We start from the raw sequence: 25,395 nt of genomic DNA on the forward strand, positions 1-25,395 counted from the left end.
ACCAAAAAGAACAAGGACAAACAGCAAGGGGGAAATGGCAAAAGACAGGACTGCCACCATCCTCTTCTGCCTCCCCTACCCAGGCTACAGGGAACCTCCCACTGGTCTCCATCAAGAGTTAACACTGCTGGGAAGAGATCCCAGAGTGTGCTGGAAGGGGAAGGAAAACAAATGAGGTGTCATGAAAACAAAACTTACTGGAGAGGGCGTGAGCCTGACCAGTGAATATCACTGAAATAGAATGATGGATGGGCAGAAGAAAAAAGAGGTGCAGGCACTTTTTATCTGAGGTGGGAAAGGAGGGTAGAAGAGGTAGAGAAAGTGAAAATGAAAGAGACTACAAGATGGGGCAGCTAGGTGGTGCAGTGGATAGAGCAGTGACCCTGGAGTCAGGAAGACTTGAGTTCAAATCCGGGCTCAGACACGTAAAACTTACTAGCTGTGTGACTGTGGGCAAGTCCCTTAACCCCAACTGCCTCACCAAAAAAAATTAAAATTAAAAAAAAAAAGACTGCAAGAATAGAGATAGAAGTAAACTCTAAAATTTAGGATTGGACAGGGTAAGAAGTGAGAAGACAAATTAGGGGAGAAGATAGACCTTGATCATATTACTGAAAGCAAAACAAAGCACAGGGACCAACTAAAAAATAAGAAGCACAGTGGATAGAGCACCAGCCCTAAAGTCAGGAGGACCTGAGTTCAAATCCGGTCTCAGACCAAACACTTGATACTTTAGCTGTGTGACCCTGGGCAAGTCACTTAACCCCAACTGCCTAAAAAAAACAAAAACAAAAAAACAAGAGAAGGAATATATACACATCTATATGGCTTACATATATGTGTGTATATCAGCATATATATATACATATACATATATATCAGTACACACACCCATATACCTCATATATCAGCATACACATACACACACACACACACACACACACACACACACACACACACACACACACACACACAAATATATGCATATTTAGTGGAAGAAATCACAAACTTTACTATAATTACCTAGATACGAATGGATACAAGAAAGAAAATCGGAATGGATAAACAAAGCCCCAACATTTGCTGCATAAAAAAAACACTTTTTAAAAACAGAGAAATAAACAAAATGAAAAGGAAATAAAACAAAATCTAATATGCTTCAAGGGAATCTGAGAAATGCAGGAGTTACAATTATGACTTATAACAAAAGCTGATGTCAAGAGAGAGAAATCAGAAACTATGTTATGCTTATAGGAAATAAAGATAATGAAAAAATTATTAAATATATTTGCACCAAATGGCAGAGCATGTAAAAGAAAGATCAAGTAAACTGCAAAACGCAATAGACAGCAACATGATAACCAAAAACTTTATAACCTAGAAAAAATCTCAACAAATCAAACATAAAGCTTTTATAAATATGAGATTTTTATAAATATGAGATTTTATAAATTGAGATTTTTTCAGGATAAGATTTTAATAAAATTTTGGTTCTGGAATTAAATCTAAAAAGGTACAAATGCTACCTGCCCTGCCTCAGAGTTTGTTCTAAAAAATCAATTAAACCTATACATAAACCTATTATGTATAACATAAAAAAAAACAAAAACTTTTATAAGAGTATATAATCAACTACCTTCCTTCTGAGTAACCAGAAGCTGTTGAAGTATTTCCAAACTTGTGTAGTGTGGTACATGACACATGTTTTCAGACTTCAATGTCTGAGATGGCTTTTTCCTCTTTGTCTTTTTTGTTTTTAAAAATACTACTCAGGGGGCAGCTAGGTGGCATAGTGGATGGAGCACTGGTGCTGGAGTCAAGAGGACCTGAGTTCAAATCCAACCTCAGACACTTGACACTTACTAGCTGTGTGACTCTGGGTAAGTCACTTAACCCCAACTGCCTCACCAAAAAATATAAAATAAAATAAAATAAAATAAAATAAAAATACTATTTGTTATATATGGAATGGCTTTCTGGAAGAGGAGAGGTAGAGAGATGGGAGAAAATCATTGTGTATTAAAAAAAAACAAAAGCCATCAATAAAAATTTATTTTAAAACAACCAAAAAAAAAACCCTTCAATTGTTCTCTACTCACAATAAAACCTCAAAAAATGTGAAATTTATTCATAGATCCGAGGGCCTAGAAGACATGGCACATAAACATATACTGAAAAGCACATCGTGGTACAAAGAAAACCTGGGTTCTAAAAGACTAAACAAGCTTTAGCTGTAGCAAGTGCTATTGAGATGGAAAGGGGGGGGTGGGGGGTGTGTGTGTGTGTGTGTGTGTGTGTGTGTGTGTGTGTGTGCGCGCGTGCGTGTGTGCGCGCGCGCGCGCGCGCCTGGTGGTTGCTTTTTCCCTTCAAAAGGCAAGCCCAGCTGGGTAGAGAGCCTCACCAAAAATGTCAACCTTTTAGGTACTTTTAGAAAGATCCATGGCAATTTGTGAAACCGTTCAAGGCATGGAGAGGTTGAGATCTGCCACAGTGGGAGGAGTAACCAGACCTTTTTAAAGAGTCCCCATCAAATGAGGACCTCTCCAAGTGTGACTCACTTGAAAGAATTGAGATAGTTTTTATCATCACTTTTCAACAGGGTGAAGGTAGTTCTGTGCCTGCCACTCACCTGCCCGCCAGATGGCACTGCCCTTCTCTGCTGGTGGCGAGTCTCGTGTGCTTTGGAACACCATCGCATCTTCTAAAAACTCGATTTTCTTGCTGAATTGCACTTCCAAAATTTGGATAACCTCCGGCATCTTTGCCGACAATAGTCGATAGGCCGTGTCTGGCTTACCGATAAATCTCTGGCGTATACTGATTTCGTAAGGGGTATGAACTTTAATGTCATCTACATCTTCCCTTTCAAATCTATGCAAAAGTTGAGAATTAGAGTCACTGATTTCCAACCCAGAAACCAAGACAGTAAATCTTCCCGGTTTAGCGTGCAACTCGGTGCTTTGTGAAATAATTGCTGGAATTTTTATTATCACCCCTGATTTTCCAAATGCCTCAGAACTGGATACTGAGGTACTTTCCTTGGGTTTTGTTTCAGATGGGCTTTTCCAGAGTTTAGTACTAAAGGGCCACCAAGAAGGAGATTCAAGTTCTGTGAGCAACCTAAAGAGAAAAACAGCAACAAAACAAATGTTGAATAAACATAGTCAAATATTTTAAGAATGTGTTCTTACAGGCAATTCTGACTTAGAAGAAATTGAACGAAGTCAAATGTGCAAGAAAATACAGTGAGGGTTTTTTTGGCCCAATACTAGAGGTAGTGTGGTATAAAACAGAAAGAGCAAAAGTCTTCAGAGTCAGGAAGATTCCCAATCTAGCCCAACATTTATTGGCTGTGGATGATTAGAAAATCCCTTCCCCCTGAGCCTCTGTTTTCCTTAACTGTGAAAAGGATATACAATATATGAAACACCTACTTCACGGACTTCAGTATAGAAAGTAATTGGTAAACACTGTATCGATGAACTTTTAGTGGTCGTCAAACATACAATGAACACAGAAAATTCTACCAACTAAAATAAACTGTGACTTAGAATAAAATTTCAGACTGAGAAAGGTCCTCAGAGAGGAACTAGTCTAACGCCTTCATTTAGAGGAAACTGAGGCCCATTAGGAGATATTTCTTCAAAAAAAAAAAACAATAAGCAGTGAACTAATGAATGAAAGGAAGACCACAGTCACAGTTCTATCAAGAGACAAATCCAAGACTGGGTAGTACTGTGACCTTGGGTAAGTCACTTAACCTTGGTGTGAGGCTCTATACGCCCCAGTTTCTTCACATATAAAACAGGTCCAAATACCACCTGCCCTGCCTCAGAGTTTGTTCTAAAAATCAAATTCAAAGATGACACTGAAATAAAAACACTGAGCAGAAGGCATCAAGACTTCTCTTCTTACGCTGTCATACTCACTCCATCTATTCTTTCATCATAAAGATGATGTGGGACCATCCCACCATTCATCCTCTCCTCTCCTCTCCTCTCCTCACACACTAACGAATGTTTCTGAACAAAGTCACACACTATTCCTACTAGGTTCACTATAAGAATGTGATCTCATTTCAACTGCACAGCAACCCTTGCATTTTTCCCTGATTATCATACTATTCCCCCCCTCAGCAACCCTTCCAAACCTCCTCACATACCACCCCTTCTTCCCTCCCTGTCATCTCAGGGCTCCATGGAGACACTCCCCTACCCCACTTCTATCCTGCTCTACATCCCAACAACCCCTTTCGACATCATCCCGCATTCTCTCATTCCTTGCTCCAGTCTGATGAAAAGGGAGCCCACTCCCTGTCAAGACCCACCTCTCCACTAATGCTCCAGATGCCATATACTGAAGTCTCCTTTAGGAGCTTGCCCCCAATATCACTTCCTTTCTTCCTCTCACCTTCCATTTCTCCTTGGGCACTACACTGCTTCCTCCCGTTTCTTACAAACACGTCCAAACTCTCTCCCTCCCTTACTGATTTCACCAAGTTCCGTGGACTCAGTTGTCACCTCTATGCAGACGACTCCCAATCTGTATGACCAGCCCTAATCTCCCTCTTGAATTCTAGTCCTACATTGTCAATCATCTGCTATACATCTCCACTCTGAGATCCCCTTAGCATCTCAAACTGACCTCAAACAAGAGAACCCCTTCTACTTCCTCACTCCCCAGCCTAGCCCCCAATACATCCCTCCGACAAACTCTATTTCTTTTGAGAGCACCACCCATTCTAGTAACCGAGGCTTATGACCTATCACCTTTGAGTCTTCCCTCTCCCTTGTCCCCCTAACCTAGTGAGCTGAAAAATCTTGTCATTCTACCTCTAAGACATCTCTTAGCCACCTCCTTTTCTCCACGCACACAATCTTTACCCTTGTCTTTATCATCTCTCTCCTGGATTATTCTAATAGCCCTCCTACTTGACCTTCCTGCTTTTCTCTTCTCCAATCCATCTTGTACAGATCTGCCAAACTGATATCCCAAAACACAGATAGAACATCATTCCTTTAAAAGTTTTCAATGTCTCTCTATTGTCTTTAGGATAGAATACAACCTCCCACTCTCACCTCGCTATCCCCCACTGGCATTTGAAGTCCTTCACAATCTGGTTCCCATTTATGTTTCCAGTCTTATGTAATATTCCTCCTATTCATACACTCTGTATTCTGGCTAAAGTAGCCTGCTACATGTTCCCCTGACATTTCATTCGCTCTCCTGCCTTTGCACAGGTAGTCTTCCATATCTGAAAAGTACTTTCTTCTAATCTCCACCTTTTAGAACCCCAAACTTCCTTCAGAGTAGAACTACGTGCAACATCTTACTGAACAAAAGAACTTCCCTAATACACCCTACTCCACCAGTTATTAGCACTCTCCCTCATGAAATTAGTTTGAAAAACTGTCTATACTTATCTGCTCCATCTAGTGAGTGTTGTATCCCCCCAGTAGAATGTAAGCTCTTTGAGGGCAGGGTCTATTTTCATTTGTCTTTATAGTGCCAGTACCTAGCAGAATGTCTTATAAACAGTAGAGTCTTAATACAGACATACATACAAACATAAACACACAAACATATATCTGTATATACATACACACATATGCATATAGGGAGAGAAATACACATATACAGTCTATTCAATAATAAATAATAAAAGAGGCCCATCACAGTACTCCATTGCCTACTGGGAGATGATTACACTGGCTTCTCAGATGGGACCTTGTTGGCCCAGCAATTTTACCAGCCCTGAGGAGACCTTTTGGTATGGGGCAGGCAGGGTCCCCAGGCGGGGGTCTGGAACCAAGTTTCACTGAAACATGCTGATACCATTCTCTGGGAAGATCTGCTTCCAATTGCAAACAAAAGGTGGGTCATTTAAAATCAGTCTCCAACAATGTTTTAAAAATCTGGCAGTAAAAGACCATATGACCTTAGAAGGCAAATCTGTTCTTTTCTTTTGGAGAAATTCCCTCTCTGTTGTAATTAGAAGGCATGAGGATCCCTGGCAGGAATGTTACCTAAATCTAAAGAAAGAAAAAGGTAAAAACCCAGATGGACGAAGGAGTGGAGAAGGAACAACGTACCATGGTAGGGGTAATATCATTTTGACTTTCTTTACAACTAATCCCAGAATGGCAAATGTGAAATGGATTGCTAGAGATCTAGATGCTGCCCATCCACAGCTGGACGTGCAAATTCCTGACCTGCAAGATGGACAGTTTAGAAATCGAAGGAACCACTTCTACGATACAGCTGACTGCTGCTCATCACCACTGTACTGACTCTGTTCCTTGTCTTCTGTACTAACAAAAGTCCTTGCCAGGGAGATAATGGTAATGTTACTTTCCTTGGTGAAAAACCTTCTGGAAAAGGATGACACTTTAACTTATGAGATACAGATGGATGCTACTGTTCAGAGAATGCTGTTTATCAACAAATCAATGGTCATGCCATCCTAGTAATTCCAACAGATCAAACACTGTTCCCAAAGACAAACAGCGAAAGAACTACAAACCTGAGAATAGATATATGATAAAACACCCAAGTTGAGTATAAATACTTATGTTAATGTATTATAGGAAAAATTCTGGAATCAGACTATATTAATTAATATATTACTTATAATATATAATAAATTATATTAATTATGTAATTTAAAATTATATGAAACATCCTGCAATTACAGTATACATAGACATAAGAAAGGGAAGAACTATGATATTAAAGCAAAAGCACCTGATCACTGGTTGCCACTAGAAATGCTTGCCAAACTAAGTATGAACTTTATTGGCATTAAGTTTTGCCACTGTGAGACCACAATATTAGCAAATGTATTGCTTCAGGGGTGGGGAACCTGTGGCCTCGAGGCCACATGTGGCTTTCTAGATCCTTGGGTGTGGCCTTTTGACTGAGTAAGTCCAAGTTTTACAGAACAAATCCTTTTACTAAGGGGATTTGTTCTGTGAAGTTTAGATTCAGTCACAGGGCTGCACTTTAGGACCCAGAGGGCCAGACATGGCCTCAGGGCCACAGGTTCCCCACTCCTGGTAGAACATAGCCAAAAGACTATGAACTACGCAGCAAATGGCATCTCAGTACAGCAGCATTCTATCGTCTAATTCTGCATAGGATCAATCTTCCCAACTTAAAGTCATAATTTATATGCCCATCTGTGGTAGGTCAATTCTATTAAGTATGCTTTACCTGCACCATAGACACAAGAAGTAATAGAACTTCTTTCTGCCTACTAGGAATTTAAATACTGAAATAAAAATTCTCAGGGCAAGAAATTTAAGTATGAGGAAAAGATTAGGTGATCATCCTTTTGCGTGAGAGTAAGATCCAGTAGGTTAGTTCAGAAGTCATGTACTATACCTGTCAGCTACATCCATATCTGATTCAATCTTGTCCAGTCCTTTCATGATGTTATCAAATTGCTCACCCTGATGGTGAAGGACTTTTGCCGTATCTTCTAACCGTTTCTGGGAACAGGCCATTAAGCCTGTCAGTTCTTTACCCTTGGTCATCTGGGGAGAAGATGCCTGGGCTCCTGGGTGAGACAACAGCAACTCCCTCCAGAAATGCTCAATGATGTTGAAGACCACATTTCGGCTGGGCTGGAAGGAACTGAACCAGTGCTTAATGTGGTCCTTCTCTAGAATAGTGATAGAGCTGAAGATGAAGTGAGAGGATTCTTTTTTAATCTCACTGATGCTTGAAAGGGGGAAGCTGACCAGTAGTTCTCCATTCTTATCAGCCAAAAATTTTAGCAAAACAGAAGTCAATGAAAGCTTGCCAGGAATCCATCGTTTTTCAGGTTCCAAATAATAAGAACATGGCCATGTGTGGATGCAGATGTCTCTGTTCATCAGCTTGCTGGGCCTACTAGACACAAAAGGATCCAACTTTTTACCTTTAAATAGGAAGAGGAAAAAACAAATTAACAAGCCATATTCCCCCTTTGATAAGAAAGTCCCCACCACATGCAGAAATATTCGTAACAACACTTCTTGTGAAAGCCAAAAATTGGAATCAAAGTACATGCCCATCATTTGGGGAATGACCAAACAAATTGTGTGTGATCTTAAAGAGCCAAGGCTCTAGTTTGATAACAATTTACACCCATGAATCAACCAGAAAATAATATGACAGTAATTAATATAAGGCATACTACTGTGACGTGCAATACAAGTACTACAAGGATTCCAAGACAGATTCAATTCAATTCAATAAACATTCACCGAATGGCCACACACACACTGGGGGGCTACAAGCATTAGTTAAGATGTGGTCCCTGGTTTCATAAGAACATAGACCTAGAGCGAGAAGGGACCTTTGATGTCACCAAGTTCAACCACCTCATTTCAGAGAGGAGACAACTCAGAGACTCAGAGAGGTTGAGTGACTTGTCCGAGGTCACACGTGACATAAATGGCAGAGCCAGACTCCTACCTTCTTCCTCTCTGCCTGTGTTCTCCGTTCTTTCCACTGTGTGACTGCCTCCAATAACTTAAGGCCTAGAAAGGAGAAATCATACATTTATAAAAAACTACGATGCAAAATAATGCATGACAAGTACGAAGGAGAGATGAGAACAAAGAACTACGTGAGGTCTGTGCAGCAATTATTTTCACAGTGGTATCTTTCTCCAAAGGCTCCTCAACAGCTAATGATAGGTCTTCTTTACCTCTGACCCATCAAAAGACAGTCCTTAGGAGAGCAGGGCAGTTCGTGGGGACTCTCTGGGCCTTGGGATATTGCCCAAGTGTGATGGGCTTAAACTTGGTTTCTTTTAAGTCCCAAGGTACCAACTGGACCTAAGGTTACCAGAAAGCCCCAACAATGTCAATGCTGTCTGAAAATTGGTCCCCTGAATCAATCGCATCTCTAAGATAGCCTCCTTATCTTTTACAGAAAAAAATGACACAAATAAACTTACAAGATGGGGGGGAGGCAAGTTAGATACTGAGCCGCAACTTGTCTCATCTTCTGGTTTTGTCTATAGCAATATCAACATTGATGTGACTCAAGCTCGTTAATGCCTTGGTCATTAGACAAAAATCTCACTTTTAGAGTCTCTACAAACCACTGTTTATAGATGTTCTAAAAACAGTGATTCTTAGCAGCACTTGTCTCCTTTTTCACCACACCACACAGTCCTGAGGACTACATTTTTATTTGTTTCATGGGTGTCCATAGAAAACAAATTCTTTCCCTGGTAGGCTCTCCTCATTTAGCTTGGTTGGTTCTTGGACAGAAGATAGTCTATCACTGGGACTGTACCCAAGTTTTTCCAGTTTGGTAGAACATGTGTGAGCTTACCCTCCACTAGCACAGCCTTCAAGATTCCAAGATTAGCTTCAAGACATAATAAACATCAGAGTAAGATATTAAGAGAAACTTCTTTATTTCAGAAATGTTTGCAGATTAATCTTTTTTTTTTCACTGAGTGTGGATGGAAAATGGTCATCAACAATGCAAGGAAGGCACAGAAGAGATAAGAGATAAGTCAATTAAGCCACTCTTATAAGGAAAAGTGATCCCTATTGGTCAGATGCACCTAAATCTTCTTATCCAGAAAATATTCATCCATTCTTCCTATGCTTGGTTTTAGAGACTGTAGAGAGGAAAAGAGGGAAAGGGGGAGAGGGGGAGGGAGAGGAAGACGGCATGAGGAAAAAAGAGCCACTGAAACATTTCTCAATATTTAGGATATAAGAGAAGAAAGAATAAGCACCTGAAAAAATACAAAACACCAAAGAAGGAAAGCAATAGGCTATTTATGTAATAATACTACCACCAAAATGTATGCAATACCTTTCCTCCAAAAATCACAAAGGGCCAAACCAAACCAAAGCCTAGAAAGATGAAAACAATGAGGCAAATGTAAGGAAAATAAGTTTCACTGATCTCTTCTAATATAAGGAAATAGTTTTTTAAAAAAGTTACCTGAAAATCTTAACGAAAAACAAGATTTTTTTTTTTACATGTTGCCCCAACTATCTAACTCACTATACCTCCTTGAACTTAGCCCTTAGGTCAGGACTGCACAACCTATGGTGGGCAGGCACACCAAAGGATTTCAGACAGCCCACAAAAAATGTAGAGGATGCTTTCCTAAGGCCTGCCTTAGATCTTCACTGGTATAAAGTGCAACACAAATTTTCCAAGGATAAGTAAGTTCAGAGAGATCTTGGAATTGAAGAATTTTATTGTCAAAAAGGGACTTTGAGAGACTTTAGTCAAACCTCTTTCCTTCACAGGTGAGCAAATTGAAAGCAAAAAGGTAAAATAGCTTTCTGTACCACTACAATCTGTCAGTGGCTCCAAACTCCTAGTTCAGGGCTCATTCCCCTACACTGTGCCACCTAATGGGAAAGTTAACAAAATAGAGCCGTGGATTAAAAGACAGTGAAATGACTATTTCCCACTTGCTTCAAACTGGAGAGAGATTTCAAGCTCCTATTCGGTGACCCAGCAAAAGAAGAGGTGAAGAATTTGGAGGCAGGTTACAGAAGAGAAAGAAGAATAAGGCAACTAAGGAAGGATCATGTGCCAAATACTCTGTGCATCATCCAGCACTCTACAGCTGGTTATAATTTATAGGAAATCCTTTTAATGAGGAAAAGTGACAATGTGGTATTTTATCTGTAATGCAGTGTAATTTATATGATGCCCACTTGCATCACAGTTCCATCACACTTGTGCCTCCTGGGTAAGACAAAAATAGTAAGAAATCAGTCTTCCTATTCAAGAATTTCTAAAATGGCCACATAGCAAGCAATATGCTATATTCTCCCACATTTAAGAAATCTGTTATTCTGCAAATGTGTGTTAACTCCCTCAAGAAGTACAAACAGCAACCCCTCCAAAGTTTCAGACTGTCTTCATGAGTTGTTACAGAAAAAAAAAAATTTAAAATTTTTCACCTAGTAGTCACTTTCTGGTGATAGGAACTTGGCTAGAGTGGTCCTCTCACAATAGATACCCAGTTTCCAAGCTCATACACAAAGCCTCTCCAGCTTGACAGAGCCACCAGGACTTATACTTACAAATCCTCTGCAGTTGTTTTCAAGACCCCAGAGTCACCACAGTAAAGCACTAGATGACAGCTTTAGCCCAAGAACATATTATGTTCTTTCAAATAATTTACAACCAAAACATGACAAAACACAGCACTGACCTAGACTTTATAATTATTTGCTGATACAATTTGGAGGAAGATGGAGGTGTTCTTATCAGAATTCTTCCATCAGGTTTTAATTTCAATAGAACAATGGCTGAAATGTTTTGCAACAAGCTGCTGTTTATTGGGTTTTGTTTTTCCCCATTACCTGTACCTCCTGCTCCTTCCCTTCCTTCTTACATTCCTCCCATACATTTCCTTAAATAGGTCTCATTTTAGACCTTATCCTGGTGTCAACCTTCCATTTCTTGGTATTGTTTCTGCAGGAGTGAATCAGAAAGAGTAAAGTTGGAGCCAAAGGATCCAGGTTCAAATCTTGCCTCTAAAAACTTACTACCTTAAAAAAAAAAAAACTTAGTACCTGTGTGACTTCTGGCAAGTATTCTAACCTCTCTGAGCCTCATTTCTCCATCTACTAAAAAAAAGGGGGGTGGGTAATAGAGAAACACAAGTTTTCCCAATAAGATCAAGGCTAAAACAAAGATGGCCAATGTCACCAATATTATTTGCTAGAAATGCTAAATATTACAATAAAACAAGATAAAGAGATTGAGGAAACAAATACAGGCACATATAAATAAAACTGTTACTATTTTCAGGTGCTATGATAGTTTACTTTGATAACCCATGAAATTTAACTAAATACAAATTTTACTTATTTAAAACAGCAACTTCAGATAGTATCAGGATATAAAATAAAATTCATGAAAATCATTAGCCTCTACATAAAATCCAACAGGAGAAAATTCCATTCAAAATATCTATAAGATACGAAAAATATCTGGGAGTTAACCTACCAAGATATAGTCAACACTTACATGAATATAATTAAATTACTGTTTACAAAAATAAAGAAAGAAAAACAATTGGAGATATTAATTGTTGATAGTTGTACTGTGACAAAATAATTAAAATGATGACACAACCTAAATTAATGTACAGATTTAGAATCATACCAAACTATCAAAAGGTTACTTTACAGAACTAGAAAAAATAATAACAAAATTCATCTAATGGAACAAGACTTCAAGTATCTGAAGGGAGACAATGAAAAAAAGTGAGAATGAAGGAACCTAGCAGTATCAAATCTCAAACTATACTATAAAGCAGGAATTATCAAAACTATTTGGCACTGGCTAAAAAAAAATAGAAAAGTTGATCAATGGAACAGATTAAGCAAACAAGACTCATAAGCACTCAAACAAACTGTGTGATAAATCCAGGGACAATGGATAATTGGGTTAAAGACAATTCAACCAAAACTACATGGAAAATTGGATAACAATCTAACAGAAATTAGACTTAAACCAGTATCTTCTATATCATAAGTTCCAAACTGATATATGATCTAAATATAATATAAACATAAAAGGGTCATATTATTAAAAAAAAACTAGAGGAATTAATGGATACAAATAGGGCAATTGTTACTAAGTTATTTTAAATATACTTTTAAAAAACAAAACTATGTACAGAATTTGATGGTGTTATAATCTTTTGTTCTTTCTCCTTAATTGAAATGTTCATAGTAGTTGGTTAAATTTATAACAAAAGTTAAAAAAGTAAATAAATTCTCTTTTTAGGAGTAGAGGAGATGACCTTCAAGGGGCTGGATTCTGTGACCTCTAAAGTCCCTCTCAATAGTAAATCAATGATCCTATGAAGTCTAATATAGTTTCCAAGAAAAAGTGGCAATCTCACCTTTCTCAAGGTTAGTGGCTGGACTATGGACCAACTACCTTTAAGAAAACAATCAATAAACATTTATTAAGCACATCTACTATGCAACAGGCACTGTGCTGCTAAGTACTGGAAACAGAAATGTTTCCTTAATGAAAACCTCTCTGTTCACCTGGATACCAGGTTTCCTTGAAGTTCTGGGAGCCCAGGCATTATGCTCCACACCTGTGTAACCTTGGGTAAATTTCTCTAGGCTTCACCTACCCAGAATCACATTAGCCTTTATACAGAAAAAAAAGCTCTTACCTGCTATATGCCAGGCCTTAAAGCCAGGTGCTTTTTTTTTTTTTTATCCTCTCCTATCTGCCTCACTATTCTGACATAACCTACAGTTATTACGGTTCCATCAGACTCAACACAAAGAATCCCTCACTGAATCAGTCCAACATGATAGGAAAAATGTTGCTATACGGGATGGCACACTACCTAAATCTACCTTCCACAGTCTCAACATGATGTCTCCATCCCCCCCCCCCTGCCAAGTTCTCTCCCACTTTATCTCCACCTCAACCCCCTCTCCTCTACTCTCGATCTAGAATCCGCCTCCTAATTTACCCTCACCCCTCATGCCTCCTTCCTCACTATAATCCTCTACCACCTCCTACATCGTCCAATACTGCTCTACCCCCTGGCTCCAAGTCTTCCCTCTCTACCTCTACACACCTAAACTGTCCAAATACCTGCCAACATCTCCATTCCCCCACTTCCACCAGGAACCCCCTCCTCCAATTCCTTTCTCTCTTTCCCCTCCCAAACCCTCAATACAGGGCCTCCTCTCTCTAGGTTTAAAGGAAGAAGGGAATGAGGGAGTGGCGGAAAAGAGTAGGTGGAAGGGCAGGGGGTGCCTAGAGTAAGAGAAAAGGTGGAACAGATGGTGGGTGCTCTTTCTTCCCCCCACTCCCCCCATCACTCGCACTCGCTGGGTGACAGTGGGCTGCCCCGTCACTCCCACATCTACCCCCGTTGCCTGGGGCGAGGGGGAAAATGTTCCATCACCATAGCAACGCGGGGGGAGGGCGGGAGCGAGGCCACGGAACGACGTACGTACCGAAGGTTGGATGGAAGGCAGAAGGAAGAGACGTCCGAAGCAGGGGGTGCCACCAAACGTCTCGAAGTCTGCGCGGACTGTAAAGGGTGCAGGTTAAATACAGTCCAGGGCTGCTTCGGGTGACGAATCGTCTGCAAACGAGCCGGGAGGATACCTGTTGTTGTTGTCGTCGCCAGGCGCGCTTCCGGTCCAGAGCACGCCGCCGCCGGCAGGGGGCGGAGTCAGAGCGCAGAGCGCGTACGCACGCGGCCAAATCCGAGCGCCTGGAGCGCGGAAGCTGCAGTATCCCTGCCCTTCGGCGTCGCGCTAGATTTTACGTCACACACCCAGGCTTCAAAGTTCCTAGGTGGCTTCCCTCCTCTCCCGACCCGTACTAGCCCAGATCGGAAGTGGCGCAGCTGGAGGGGCGGAGTCAGAAGGCGGTCTTGCGCAGGCGCGGGAAGCCTGACCGCAGTGCGAGGTGCCAGGTGATCACCCTGTGTTCTCTCTCTGTTGTGGCGGTGCTCTCTTAGAAGGTACCGGCGTTGCAATCAGAACCGCCGCGCCTGGAGGAAACTTTTTTAATTTTTGTAAGTAGAAGCAAACATGTGTAGAGCAAGAGCTAGGGCCTGGAGTCCCGAATCCCCGGTTCGAATCCCAGCCTTGCCCATCACTTGCTGTGAAACCTCCAGCGAGTCTCACCCCCTCTCTGGGCCTTTGGTCGTTTTTTGTTTGTTTGTTTTGTAATAACGCGTTTGGACTGGGTGATGTCAGATAGTAAACACTTATTAATCGCCTAGTGTGTGCCAGGCCCCGGGCGAAGCGCTGGGGATACAAAGAAATGTACGAGATGGGCCCTGCTCTCGGCCTGTTGGGGGTGGGGGATGGAGGGAGAGACAACATGCAATCAGCTACGTATGAAGGAGCTACGTCCCCCCAGGGCTGAAGTTCAGAGACGCTGTTGACTTGTTTCCTCTGTCCTTCCTCCTCCTCTCCTAGGTTCCTGCTAGGTCATTGCAGCGAGTTCCTCATGACGACCCGCCTTGGGTCCCCAGCAAGAGCCTCCTGGTTTCCCGTCCTTCCTGCTTATGCTTTGGAAACATCCTTTGTTTGTGGGAATACTTATGCACCATTTAAAGCATTGCAAGCCTCCCCTTAGCCAGAAGGGTCCAGAAATCTGGCTGGAAACAATTTCCCCAGAGTGTTGAGCCTGGTAGAGAAATGAAAGCTGGAATGGCCTCTTGGTCAAACAGGAACTAGCCTCACACCTGGTGTGCCCAGGTGGTGTCTAGGTCGAAATGGATTGGGAAACCTATGTATATGCCAGCAAGTTTTTTGGCAGACAGAGACCACCACTGGCCTATGAGAGGTTTTGCCAACCCCATGCCAGTGTGGACTATATCAAGGCAGAATCTTTCACTTACTTGGACTTTTTCAAAGGCTACCTGCTCCCAAATGTCCCCTGTGTTTTCTCTTCTGCCTTCACCACGGGCTGGGAAAGCAGAAAGTACTGGGTGACCCAGGATGGGAAACCTAACTTTGATCACCTTCTTTGGAATTTTGGTAAGCATTTCAGCCAGAAGTGGTTCCGTGTAAGGGGCAAACGCTGATGGGTATTGTTATCCTTAGAGGAAAACACCTTCAACAGTCAGTTAACAAGTCCCTGCTGTCACGGACACAAGATCTGGGAGTGTAGACAAGACTTTCCTAAGGACACACAACACAAAGGAAGCGAGACACACAGAGGGAGCCCCTTCGTTAAAAAGAGGCTCACAGGCCTGCTTTCTGGTGACTGGACCATAGATTTAGAGCTGTAAGGGAGTGCCTATAGAGATTGTGACTTGCCCAAGGTCTCAAGGTAGTACCTGACAGGGCTAGGATTAGAACCTAGGTCCCCTGACTGCCAAGTCCAGGGGCCTTTCCACTTCCTTGAGACAATCAGCTCTGCAATCTCAGGAGATGAAGCCAGTCTATAATAGCAGCTCAGTGGCTTTAATTTACTAGCTACTTTTTAATGATATAGTCAAGATCTGATTTATGTGTTTCTCAGTTTTCTTAAAGCAGGGTCTAGATGTACTCTGAGGAATTACCCAATAGAATATAAGTGATCTAGAGCAGGGGGAATCTTCAACCTCGAGGCCACATGTGGCCTCGGTCCTTGGGTGCAGCCTTTTGACTGAGTCCAAGTTTTACAGAACAAATCCTTTTTATATTTTTTTATTTTTATTTATTTTTTTTTTTGCTGAGACAATCAGGCTTAGGTGACTTGCCCAGGGTCACACAGCTAGTGGCAAGTGTCTAAGGCTGAATTTGAACTCAGGTCCTCCTGACTCCAAAGCTGAAACTCTATCCACTGCGCCACCTAGCTGCCTTAACAAATACTTTTGTTAAGGGGATTTGTTCTGTGAAGTTTGGATTCAGTCAAAGGGTAATACTTGAGGACCTAGAGGGCCATGTGTGGCCTTCACTCCACAGGTGCCCCACCCATGATGTAGTCCTTACTTTCAGAGAATTTACAGGATGATTTTTGAGGAAAGGACACAAGCAAATGGCCAAAAAAAAGGAATAAAATGAATGTGAAATAAAACATAGAGTGTTGAAAGCTTGTAACTCAAAAAATAAACCTAAAATATATATATAATATATAAAACCTTATAAGTCAAAAATAAAAATAAAAAATAAATTCACTCACTGCTGAACATAGGTAGGGAGTCATTCCATCAAAGGAACGTAAAATGAGATCAATACAGCTTAAGTTTTTATAGCACTTTACGTGCTTTCACATCCATTGTTCCTCTTAAGCCTCACTACGTTGAGGATAAGGTAGGCCTAGCAAGTAGTGTATTCATCTCATAGATGAGGAAACCAAAGTTCAAAGTGATTTATCTAAGGTAACATAGCTACTTGTGCAGTAGCATATCTGAGGTAACTTAATGAGATTCATACCCCTGCATTTGATCTCCTGGGGCTAGTGTTACACCATCCCACACTACACTCATTTACCTGCCACCATTCCTCTCTTCCAGTCTTCCCACATTGACTAAGTGATCCTGGGTAAGTCACTTAATCCCTAGGAGCCCCAAGCAACTCTCAGACTAGACCTTTATGGAGTAGTTCTTTGAGTTCCATATACCAGTGAAATCACAAATCTGATTTTAAAAAAAAGTCCTCCCCATAACCTGTTGAAATCCAGCTGTGCTTTTTATTATCTCAGAGTTGGTGTAGTTGCTAGCTGTGTACTCTTAAGATCCTGAGTGACTAATATAAATAAAAGGTAATATATTAGTTTACATGTGTTTGTCTTTTCTCCCTAATTATATCCTAGGGCTAGGCTCTTTCAGTACAGGGACCATGTGTTAATGTAGTAATTAAAGTGCTGGGCCCGTAGGAGCAACAAGGAGGTTCCAAAGTCCGGAGTGTCCAGAGGATCGTAGATTTATTCATTTTTGATAGGGTCATGGGGGAAGTTCTTGAACAGCCTTTAGTAGGGAGGAAACATTTATTGAGCATTTACTGTGTACCAGACACTGCCCTACAGGCTTTACAAATATTTTCTCATTTTATCCACTCAGCAACCCTGGGAAGTAAGTGCAGTTATTATCCCAATTTTACAGTTGAGGAAACTTGAGGCAGACAGGTGTTAAGTGACTGGCCCAGAGTCATGCAGCTAGTAACTGCCTGAGGTGGGATTTGAGTATGGGTCTTCCTTACATGCTCTGTCCTGGACTCTGTGTAACTGCCTATCTTCTAGTAGGAAGACAGAAGAGGGGCAAAGGCACTCTGGAGGAGAGTGGGAAGGGCTGAGGAGGTAGGAGCAGCTAAGATGCCAAGAGTTTTTCTCAGCTAGTGCTCTCCTCCAGCAAGCTGGTAAGAAGGATCTCTGTTTGTTTCAGGAGATGCAGTAGTTCCTGTCGCAAACTGCAATGTCCAGGAATACAACTCTAATCCAAAAGAACAGATCCCACTGAGGGAGTACATAAACTACTGGAAAGAATACATCCAGGGCAACTACTCTTCTCCCAAGGGATGTCTCTACCTCAAGGACTGGCATCTGTGTAGGTAAAAGGCATAGCTTGTCCCTAAACTACCAAGTAGTGACTTGACCTTTGTCAGTTTTCTAAAAATGGATAAATCCAGTTCACCAAGCATTTATTCAGCACCAGAAATCGACTGTGATGGGAAAGCAAAAGGCATGAGTAGAATTTAACGAAGATAAATAAGGTAATTTGAGGAGTGAGAGAGAGAGCAGTAATAACTAAAGGAAGGCTTTTCTCATGAAATGGCACCTGACCTCAGCCTGAAAGGGAGATTAGGGAGGAGGCCTTCATGGTGTGGCCATGTACTCTCAGAGTGTGACCCTAGTATCTGAAGGAAGTCTGCCAGTGAACTGGTAAACATTTGAATTAAAATGGGAATCATCTCCTCCCTTATCCCTATCATTGATATTGTCCATAGAGGAAATCTCAGATCATATTTAGCTGTAATCGGAACACCTGATTAAGCCTCAGTTTGTATATTGATAAATTTATCTCCAAAGTAGAGGAAGTGATGAGAGAAATTTATTCATGTGGACCTTTAAAGTTGAGGGCATTGACTAGGTAAGTTCCTTCCTGCTCCGACGTTACATGATTCATTGAAGCCCAAGATGAAGGGAAGTGATAATAAGAGAAAACACCTGACTGTCCCAAATGACCCTGATGAATTGTACCCTAAACTATTGAAACAACTGGAGCTGTCATGGAAGAACTACGTAAATGTAACGAGATGACTAAAAGTCACTCTGACACAGCGTGTGCTAAGTGCCAATTTAAACAGTCTAGGAACAGCATTTCTTGCCTTCTCAGTGGGTGAGGGAGGGGCAGGAGAGGGAGAGAATTTGAAACTCAAATTTTTTAAAAAATGAATGCTCAAAAATAAATAGGTTTAAAATAAAAGAAACATTATGTACAATAGAAGTTCAGAGGAGACAGATTTCAGAAGAGGCTTAAGTGGTCCAATAAGAATTCATGAGTTCCATTTGTCAAAATCTTTTAAGGCTCAGTTCAAATGCCAGTTCTGTGAAACCTTCCCTGTTGCCAGTGGCCTTAGATGATCACACCCAGAGCACTTTCTATCTGTCTCATAACACTTTACCTTCTGCTTGTAATATTGTTTGTGTTCAGCTCTCCCTACTAGACTGACCTGCCGTATCTTATTCATCTCTATGCCTTATACTACTTACTTTAGTGCTGTGCATATAAATCATGCTCAGTCGATGTTTGATGAACAAATTAATGAATTAATATACTAAAAGGTAGAATACTCCAGACACGTCAGACACTGAGCAGAGAGATGGTAATGGGTATGCTAGGTTTGAATACATTAGACTAGCTGAGGCAGAGGGTGAGGGAGGTGGATTAAGACCAGGTGTTGTACTTACCAGGTGTTGTTGGCCTTCTGTACATTTCTGTACAGAAGTCGTACAATTACTCTTCTTGCAATGGGGAGCCATTAGGGTTTTTGAGCAAGAGAGTGTTGACAGAAATAGTGATTTTCTACAGTAATGTTAAAAAGTAGAGAAAAGGTCTGGGTGATCATTTTAACCTTGTCTACCAAGCATATTTATAGCAGAAGACATCATGTTGAATTATAATACCTATGCAAGTGTTGTATATACAGTTATATTCAAATCACTTACTAAGCCATCTGCCTTTACCAGAGCAGTAAAGATTGAAAGGGAGTGAAAAGGAGAAAATGAGCGATTGGGCATACTCCTTGCTCCCCACTGCTCCTCACACTGTCTTTCAGTAGCCTCCCTTCTTTTGAGGGTCTGTCCATCTGTCTCTGTTGACTTGCCTAGATTCTTGTCACATGCTGGTCTACAGCAGATGATTCTCTTTTTTTTCTTTTCTTTTTTTTTGTTTGCAAAGTGTTCTTTAGAAATAATGAGCTAGGTACAAAACACAGTCTTGATTCAGAATTGCAAAATGTCCATGTGAAGGGGCAGCTAGGTGGCGCAGTGGATAGAGCTCCCGCCTTGGAGTCAGAAGGACCTGAGTTCAAATCCAGCCTCAGACGCTTCAGACGCTTGACATTTATTAGCTGGATGACCCTGCGAAAGTCACTTAACCCCAACTGCCTCACCAAAATAAAAAAAAAAATTGTCCATGTGAGAGACAGGCATTAGACGCCATCTAGTCCAACTCTCTCTCATTTTGCAGATAAGGAAACTGAGGCATTTCTCCAGCTTTACATAGTTCATTGCCAAGCTGAGACTAGAATCTAGGTTTTCTGATTATTCAGTGTTCTTTCTACTCTACCATACTGCCCTCTGTGAATCAACTTATATTGTAGAATTCCAATCCATGCCCAAGTCAACTGGTTCTTGCTAACAGAAAGTTACAATTGGTATCTATACTGTCAATCAACAAGCATTTATTAAGCACCGGCTGTGTGAAAAGTAAGCAACATGGTGTAGGTGCTAGAGACAACCTCAGGATCCCAAGGGTTCAAGTCCTAACACATACTGGCTGTGTAACCCTGGGCAGCTTAGCCTCTTGGTGCTCCAGACCAATCTCTTAAAGCTGTAATTGGCAGAGAAGGTGCTGATCTGCATGGGTAGAGGGAGGTTACTCGTCTGAGAGTTCCTGATACCAGTTAAATCACAGGTCCCCAAGGGGCAGTGGGCTACTTTTCTTCTAAGGGTTCTAGGTTAGATGAGATGATTCTCTAGAGGTAGAGTTTAGGAGCCCTGACCGTGCTTCCCCCATTGATTATCAGTTAAGAGGACAAAAGACGAAGGGACAGAGAGTTCTCTGTCCTTGCACAGGAACAGAAATTAAATTGCCCCTGCCTTCAGAAAGTTTATATTCCGTTGGAGAAATAACATGCCTACAAAGTAATTTGGAGGACAGAGGATGCACTAGCCCCTGGGGCGTCCATGTAGGAGGTGCTACTTGAGCTGAACCTGAAGGAAACTGGGGATTCTAACTAGTGGAAGTGAGGAAGGAGTATATTCCAGGAACCATGGGGGACCGTAGGGGTTGAAGAGGGCGTGGCATGTGTGGGAAACAACGAGGCCAATCTGGCTAGACCAGCATGTGTGAAGGGGAGGCATGTGTAACAGGAACCTACAAAAGTCGATTGGAGCCAGCTTGTGAAGGGCTTTCAATGCCAACCGAGAGTTTGTATTTATATTGATCCAGGGAGTGATGTGGTCAGACATGGTCTGTGTTTTAGGAATCTCACTTTGGCAGCCAAGAGGAGGTGTCTTTGGAGAAAGGAGAACCTGGAGGCAGGAGGCCAATGTGGAGCCCATCACAGTACTCTAGTAAGAGGTGATGGCGGCATGGTGGCTGTATGAGAGGATGTGTCAGAGACGCAGTCAAGGCGTGAGAAAGAAGGGGGGTCGAGGACAGCGCTTGCATTTAGGAAAATGTATCCAAATAAAGAAGATGGGCACCAGAGCCTGTAGAACTGCATGGGGCAACCTCCTCGAATGTTTTCTCTCACCCTATCTTTTCTTTTTTAAGGAGTTTCCCAGATCAACACATCTACACCACACCTGTATATTTCTCATCTGATTGGCTGAACGAGTACTGGGATGAACTGGCAGTGGATGATTATCGTTTTGTTTACATGGGGCCAAAAGGATCGTGGTAAAGCTGTGTTTGGGACTCTTTGGGTGGTGGTGGGTGCGAGGGGTGTCTTCAGCTCTATGGGGTGCTTCAGGCTCTGCTCTCTCCAGTCTATTCTGCACACTCCTGCCAGGCTCATGGGTTGCCATGGCCACAGTGAGCCTCTTGGCTCCTTGCTAGGCTGGTCCTCTGAAAGCAGACACTGTGACTCCAGGCCTGTAGTGCAGGCCTTCCCAATGTGATAGCACCTGCTAGAGCCTGGGCTGTGCTGGGGTAGCCTTTATGACCCGAGATCACTTCAGTGCCCCAGGGAGACATCTTTGCTACAATACTGCTTTTCACCATCACTTTCCTCATCAGTAAGTTTCTTTTTTTTTTTTAATTTTTTTTTCTTATTTTTAACAAGTGTTTTTAAAACTTTGGGTTACAAATTTTCTTCCTTCCTGCCTCCCCACCCACCCTCATTGAAAAGGCAAGCAACTCAATATACGTTATACATGTGCAGTTTTGCAAAACACTTCCATAGTAGTCATGTTGTGGAAAAGCTCAGTATATTTCCCTTCATCCTATCCTACCCCCATTTATTCTACTCTCTCTTTTGACCCTGTCTCTCCTCAGAAGTGTTTGCTTTTGATTATTCCCTCCCTCAATCTGCCCTCCCTTCTATCAACCCCCGTTCTCTTGTCCCCTTTCCCCCTTATTTTCCTGTAGGGTAAGATAGATTTCCATACCCCATTGTGTATGTTATTCCCTCCTTAAGCCAAATTCTATGAGAATAAGATTCACTCATTCCCTCTCACCTTCCCGCATTTCCCCTCCACAGTAAAAGCCTTTTCTTGTCTTTTTCATGTGAGATATTTTACCTCATTCTACTTCTCTCGTTCTCCTTCTCCCAGTATAATCTTCTCCCACCCCTTAATTTTATTTTCCAGATATCACTGCTCCATCTTCAACTCACCCTGTCTCCTCTATCTATCTATCTATACAAACATAATTTTTTCCCTCCCACTACCCTAATACTGACAAAGGACTCATGAGTTACAAATATCATCTTTCCATGTAGGAATGTAAACAGTTCAACCTTAATAAGTCTCTTATGATTTCTCTTTCCTGTTTATCTCTTCCGTGTTTCACTTGAGTCTTGTATTTGAAGGTCAAATTTTCTATTCAGCTCTGGTCTTTTCCACAGGAATGCTTGAAAGACCCCTATTTCATTGAATGACCATTTTTTACCCTGAAGGATTATACTCAGTTTTGCTGGGTAAGTGATTCTAGGTTGTAGTCCTATCTCCTTTGCCCTCTGGAATATCATACTCCATACCCTTCGGACCCTTAATGTAGAAGCTGCTAAATCTTGTGTTATCCTGATTGTGTTTCCACAATACTTGAATTGTTTCCTTCTGGCTGCTTGCAATATCTTCTCCTTGACCTGGGAATTCTGGAATTTGGCTACAACATTCCTAGGAGTTTTCCTTTGGGGATCTCTTTCAGGAGGTGATCAGTGGATTCTTTCAATTTCTATTTTGCCCTCTGGTTCTAAAATATCAGGGCAGTTTTGCTTGATAATTTCTTGAAAGATGATGTTCTAGGCTCCTTTTTTGATCATGGCTTTCAGATAGTCCAATAATTTTTTAAGTTCTCTCTCCTGGATCTGTTTTCCAGGTCAGTTGTTTTTCCAATGAGATATTTCACCTTCTTTTCTATTTTTTTCATTCCTTTTGATTAGTGTTACCTCATCAGTAAGTTTCAATGGCTTCCTCATAGCTGTGAAATAAATGCCTTATTCTTTATGTCAACATTTTCCTGTCCTCTATAATGTTAGGAACCTACTTTTCTCTCCTTTCCTCCCAGAGTTCCCTGGTACAAATCCTCTACTCTATCTAGGCTGATTTCCTTCTGAACATTTGTGGTTTCCTACCTTGATGCCTCTGCTCATATCATTGGCCATTTCCCCTGTTTTCTAGTGTGCCTTCTCTAGCCTTTCTACTTTGCCTAGATCCTAAGCATCCTATATCCCTGGTCCCTGAAGGATTTGGTCCTGGTCCTTGGGAATCATTGATCTGCAGGTACTTAGGACCCCAGCTCCTCCCCCTCTCACAGCCAGTCCAAAGGTCATTGTCTTTAGGCCCAGAGCTCTGTCACCTTGTACACCTTACTAAAATTGCCGATTCCTGGCCTCTAACTTAAGTGATTGTGGTTTCCCAAGTCCAAAGATCTAGTATATCCAATATATATTTACATACCCTCCACCCTCTATTTCTGACATTGCTACCATTGTACAGCACAGGTCCTGCCTTCTTCGCATCTGCTTCTCTCTTTTTTTCCTCCTCTCATTTCCATTCCAAACCATAAGAGTATGTTTTGGAAGGATATTGAAAAGGAAAAGCAGAATCTACAATTATACACAAATTCAGAAAATAATTCAGAATTACCTTATAAGGTAAGTGCATATGAAAAAAATCTACCCCAGACTAGGTAGGCTGAATTTTATTTAGTTAATCAATCTATACTGAAATCCCCTCAGACCTAAGTTTGACCATCATGTACCCTTCTCATCCATGAGAGGCAATCACGGCAGCTCTTTCTTTCCTGAGTCCAGAGAAGAGTGGCCACTACTCTTTAGAACATCCCTAAGCTCAATTTGGGATTCACCCACCTGTCAAGTGCTGCAAGTTTGGATCTAAGGACCAAATGTGTAGGTCTATTCTTAACTATGCTGGTCCACTAATTAATTTTTCTGTGGTTTTTTTAAATCTAGTATCAGATGGTTTTGGTAATAACCTCTTTATTAATGTAATTTGAGGTCTAACAATCCAAATTCCCCCTTTTGCCCCCATAATCCTTTTCTTATTCTTGCCTATTTTTCCTCAGTATAGATTTTATCACTTGACCTAAGAAGGGAGCAGAAGCTAAATAAAAGACTGAAAGAACTATTCAAGTAACAATTGTAACAGTAAATGGAAAAGATTATCAATAAAATTAGAACTTTTTTTGCAGGCTACTGATAATAACAGGTCACAAAGTGCTTTAAGGTTTACAAAGTACTTTTCTCACAACCTGCTCTGTAGACAGTGTATCAGCCCCATTTTACAGGTGAGGAAACTGAAAATCAGAGAAGATATATGACTTACTGCAGGTCACACAGGTAGTGTTGGAGACACAACCCACATATAGGTATTTTTCTCCTACCAATGTTCACAGATTTTGAAGGATCGTCAGTATTACCTTGACACATGTGGTGGAAAGATTGGTTAAGGTTTTATGGATATGAAAGATGGGACTAAACTTTCCGTGTTTTGTGTCACAGGGATTTTTTAACTGAATTAAAATTCATTGTGCAGCTCCTTGGTTCACTCCACAGGACCCCGTTCCACGCCGATGTCTTCCGCTCCTATAGCTGGTCGGTCAACGTCTGTGGAAGGAAGAGGTGGCTGCTCTACCCCCCAGGGCAAGAAGAGAGCCTTCGGGATCATCATGGGAACCTGCCCTACGATGTTACTTCGTCTGCCCTCCTTGACATCAAAGTGCACCCAGAGTACCCCAAATGCTGTCCACCCATTGAAATCATCCAGGAAGCAGGGGAAATGATCTTTGTCCCCAGCGGGTGGCACCATCAGGTTTACAATCTGGTAGGATCCTTAACCTTCTCTTTTAAGCTTCCCTTTATTCTCTTTCCTCATGGTAAAAATGATCTCTTCCACCCCAGATATCTCCTAACACCTTATCTGGACTTCTCTTTTACACTTATGACACTCTGTCTTAGCACTGGACCTGGAGCTAGGAAGAGCTGAGTTCAAATTCAGCCTCGGACTTTAATT

General features: G+C 41.5%; 2 protein-coding genes across 5 annotated transcripts in view; one reads left to right on the forward strand and one right to left on the reverse strand.

The window, feature by feature from the left end:
• The window catches only part of SNAP47 (synaptosome associated protein 47), a 96,865-nt gene extending 82,703 nt beyond the window's left edge, over positions 1-14,162 (reverse strand). For 3 of the 4 annotated variants that reach the window (XR_003567317.1, XR_003567316.1, XM_027842141.1), the window contains exons 1-4: positions 13,983-14,162; positions 8,461-8,525; positions 7,384-7,921; positions 2,630-3,120 (exon numbers count right to left, since the gene is read on the reverse strand). Coding sequence is in view for 2 of the 4 variants with exons in the window: in XM_027842141.1 (XP_027697942.1) it covers positions 2,630-3,120; positions 7,384-7,877 (985 nt within the window). In the remaining 2 variants the exon portion in view is untranslated. The remainder of the gene's footprint in view (positions 1-2,629; positions 3,121-7,383; positions 7,922-8,460; positions 8,526-13,982) is intronic. The other variant, XM_027842142.1, reaches the window with a different exon arrangement.
• A 265-nt stretch (positions 14,163-14,427) lies between these two features.
• Positions 14,428-25,395, forward strand: part of JMJD4 (jumonji domain containing 4) — a 21,266-nt gene continuing 10,298 nt past the window's right edge. Inside the window, exons 1-5 of the mRNA XM_027842140.1 lie at positions 14,428-14,551; positions 14,961-15,524; positions 17,855-18,020; positions 21,473-21,598; positions 24,939-25,206. Of these exons, the coding sequence (XP_027697941.1) occupies positions 15,260-15,524; positions 17,855-18,020; positions 21,473-21,598; positions 24,939-25,206 (825 nt within the window). The 5' untranslated portion in view covers positions 14,428-14,551; positions 14,961-15,259. The remainder of the gene's footprint in view (positions 14,552-14,960; positions 15,525-17,854; positions 18,021-21,472; positions 21,599-24,938; positions 25,207-25,395) is intronic.

Source organism: Vombatus ursinus, unplaced genomic scaffold (genome assembly GCF_900497805.2).
Source record: "Vombatus ursinus unplaced genomic scaffold, bare-nosed wombat genome assembly UNPS02014867.1, whole genome shotgun sequence".
Lineage (NCBI taxonomy): Eukaryota > Metazoa > Chordata > Mammalia > Diprotodontia > Vombatidae > Vombatus > Vombatus ursinus.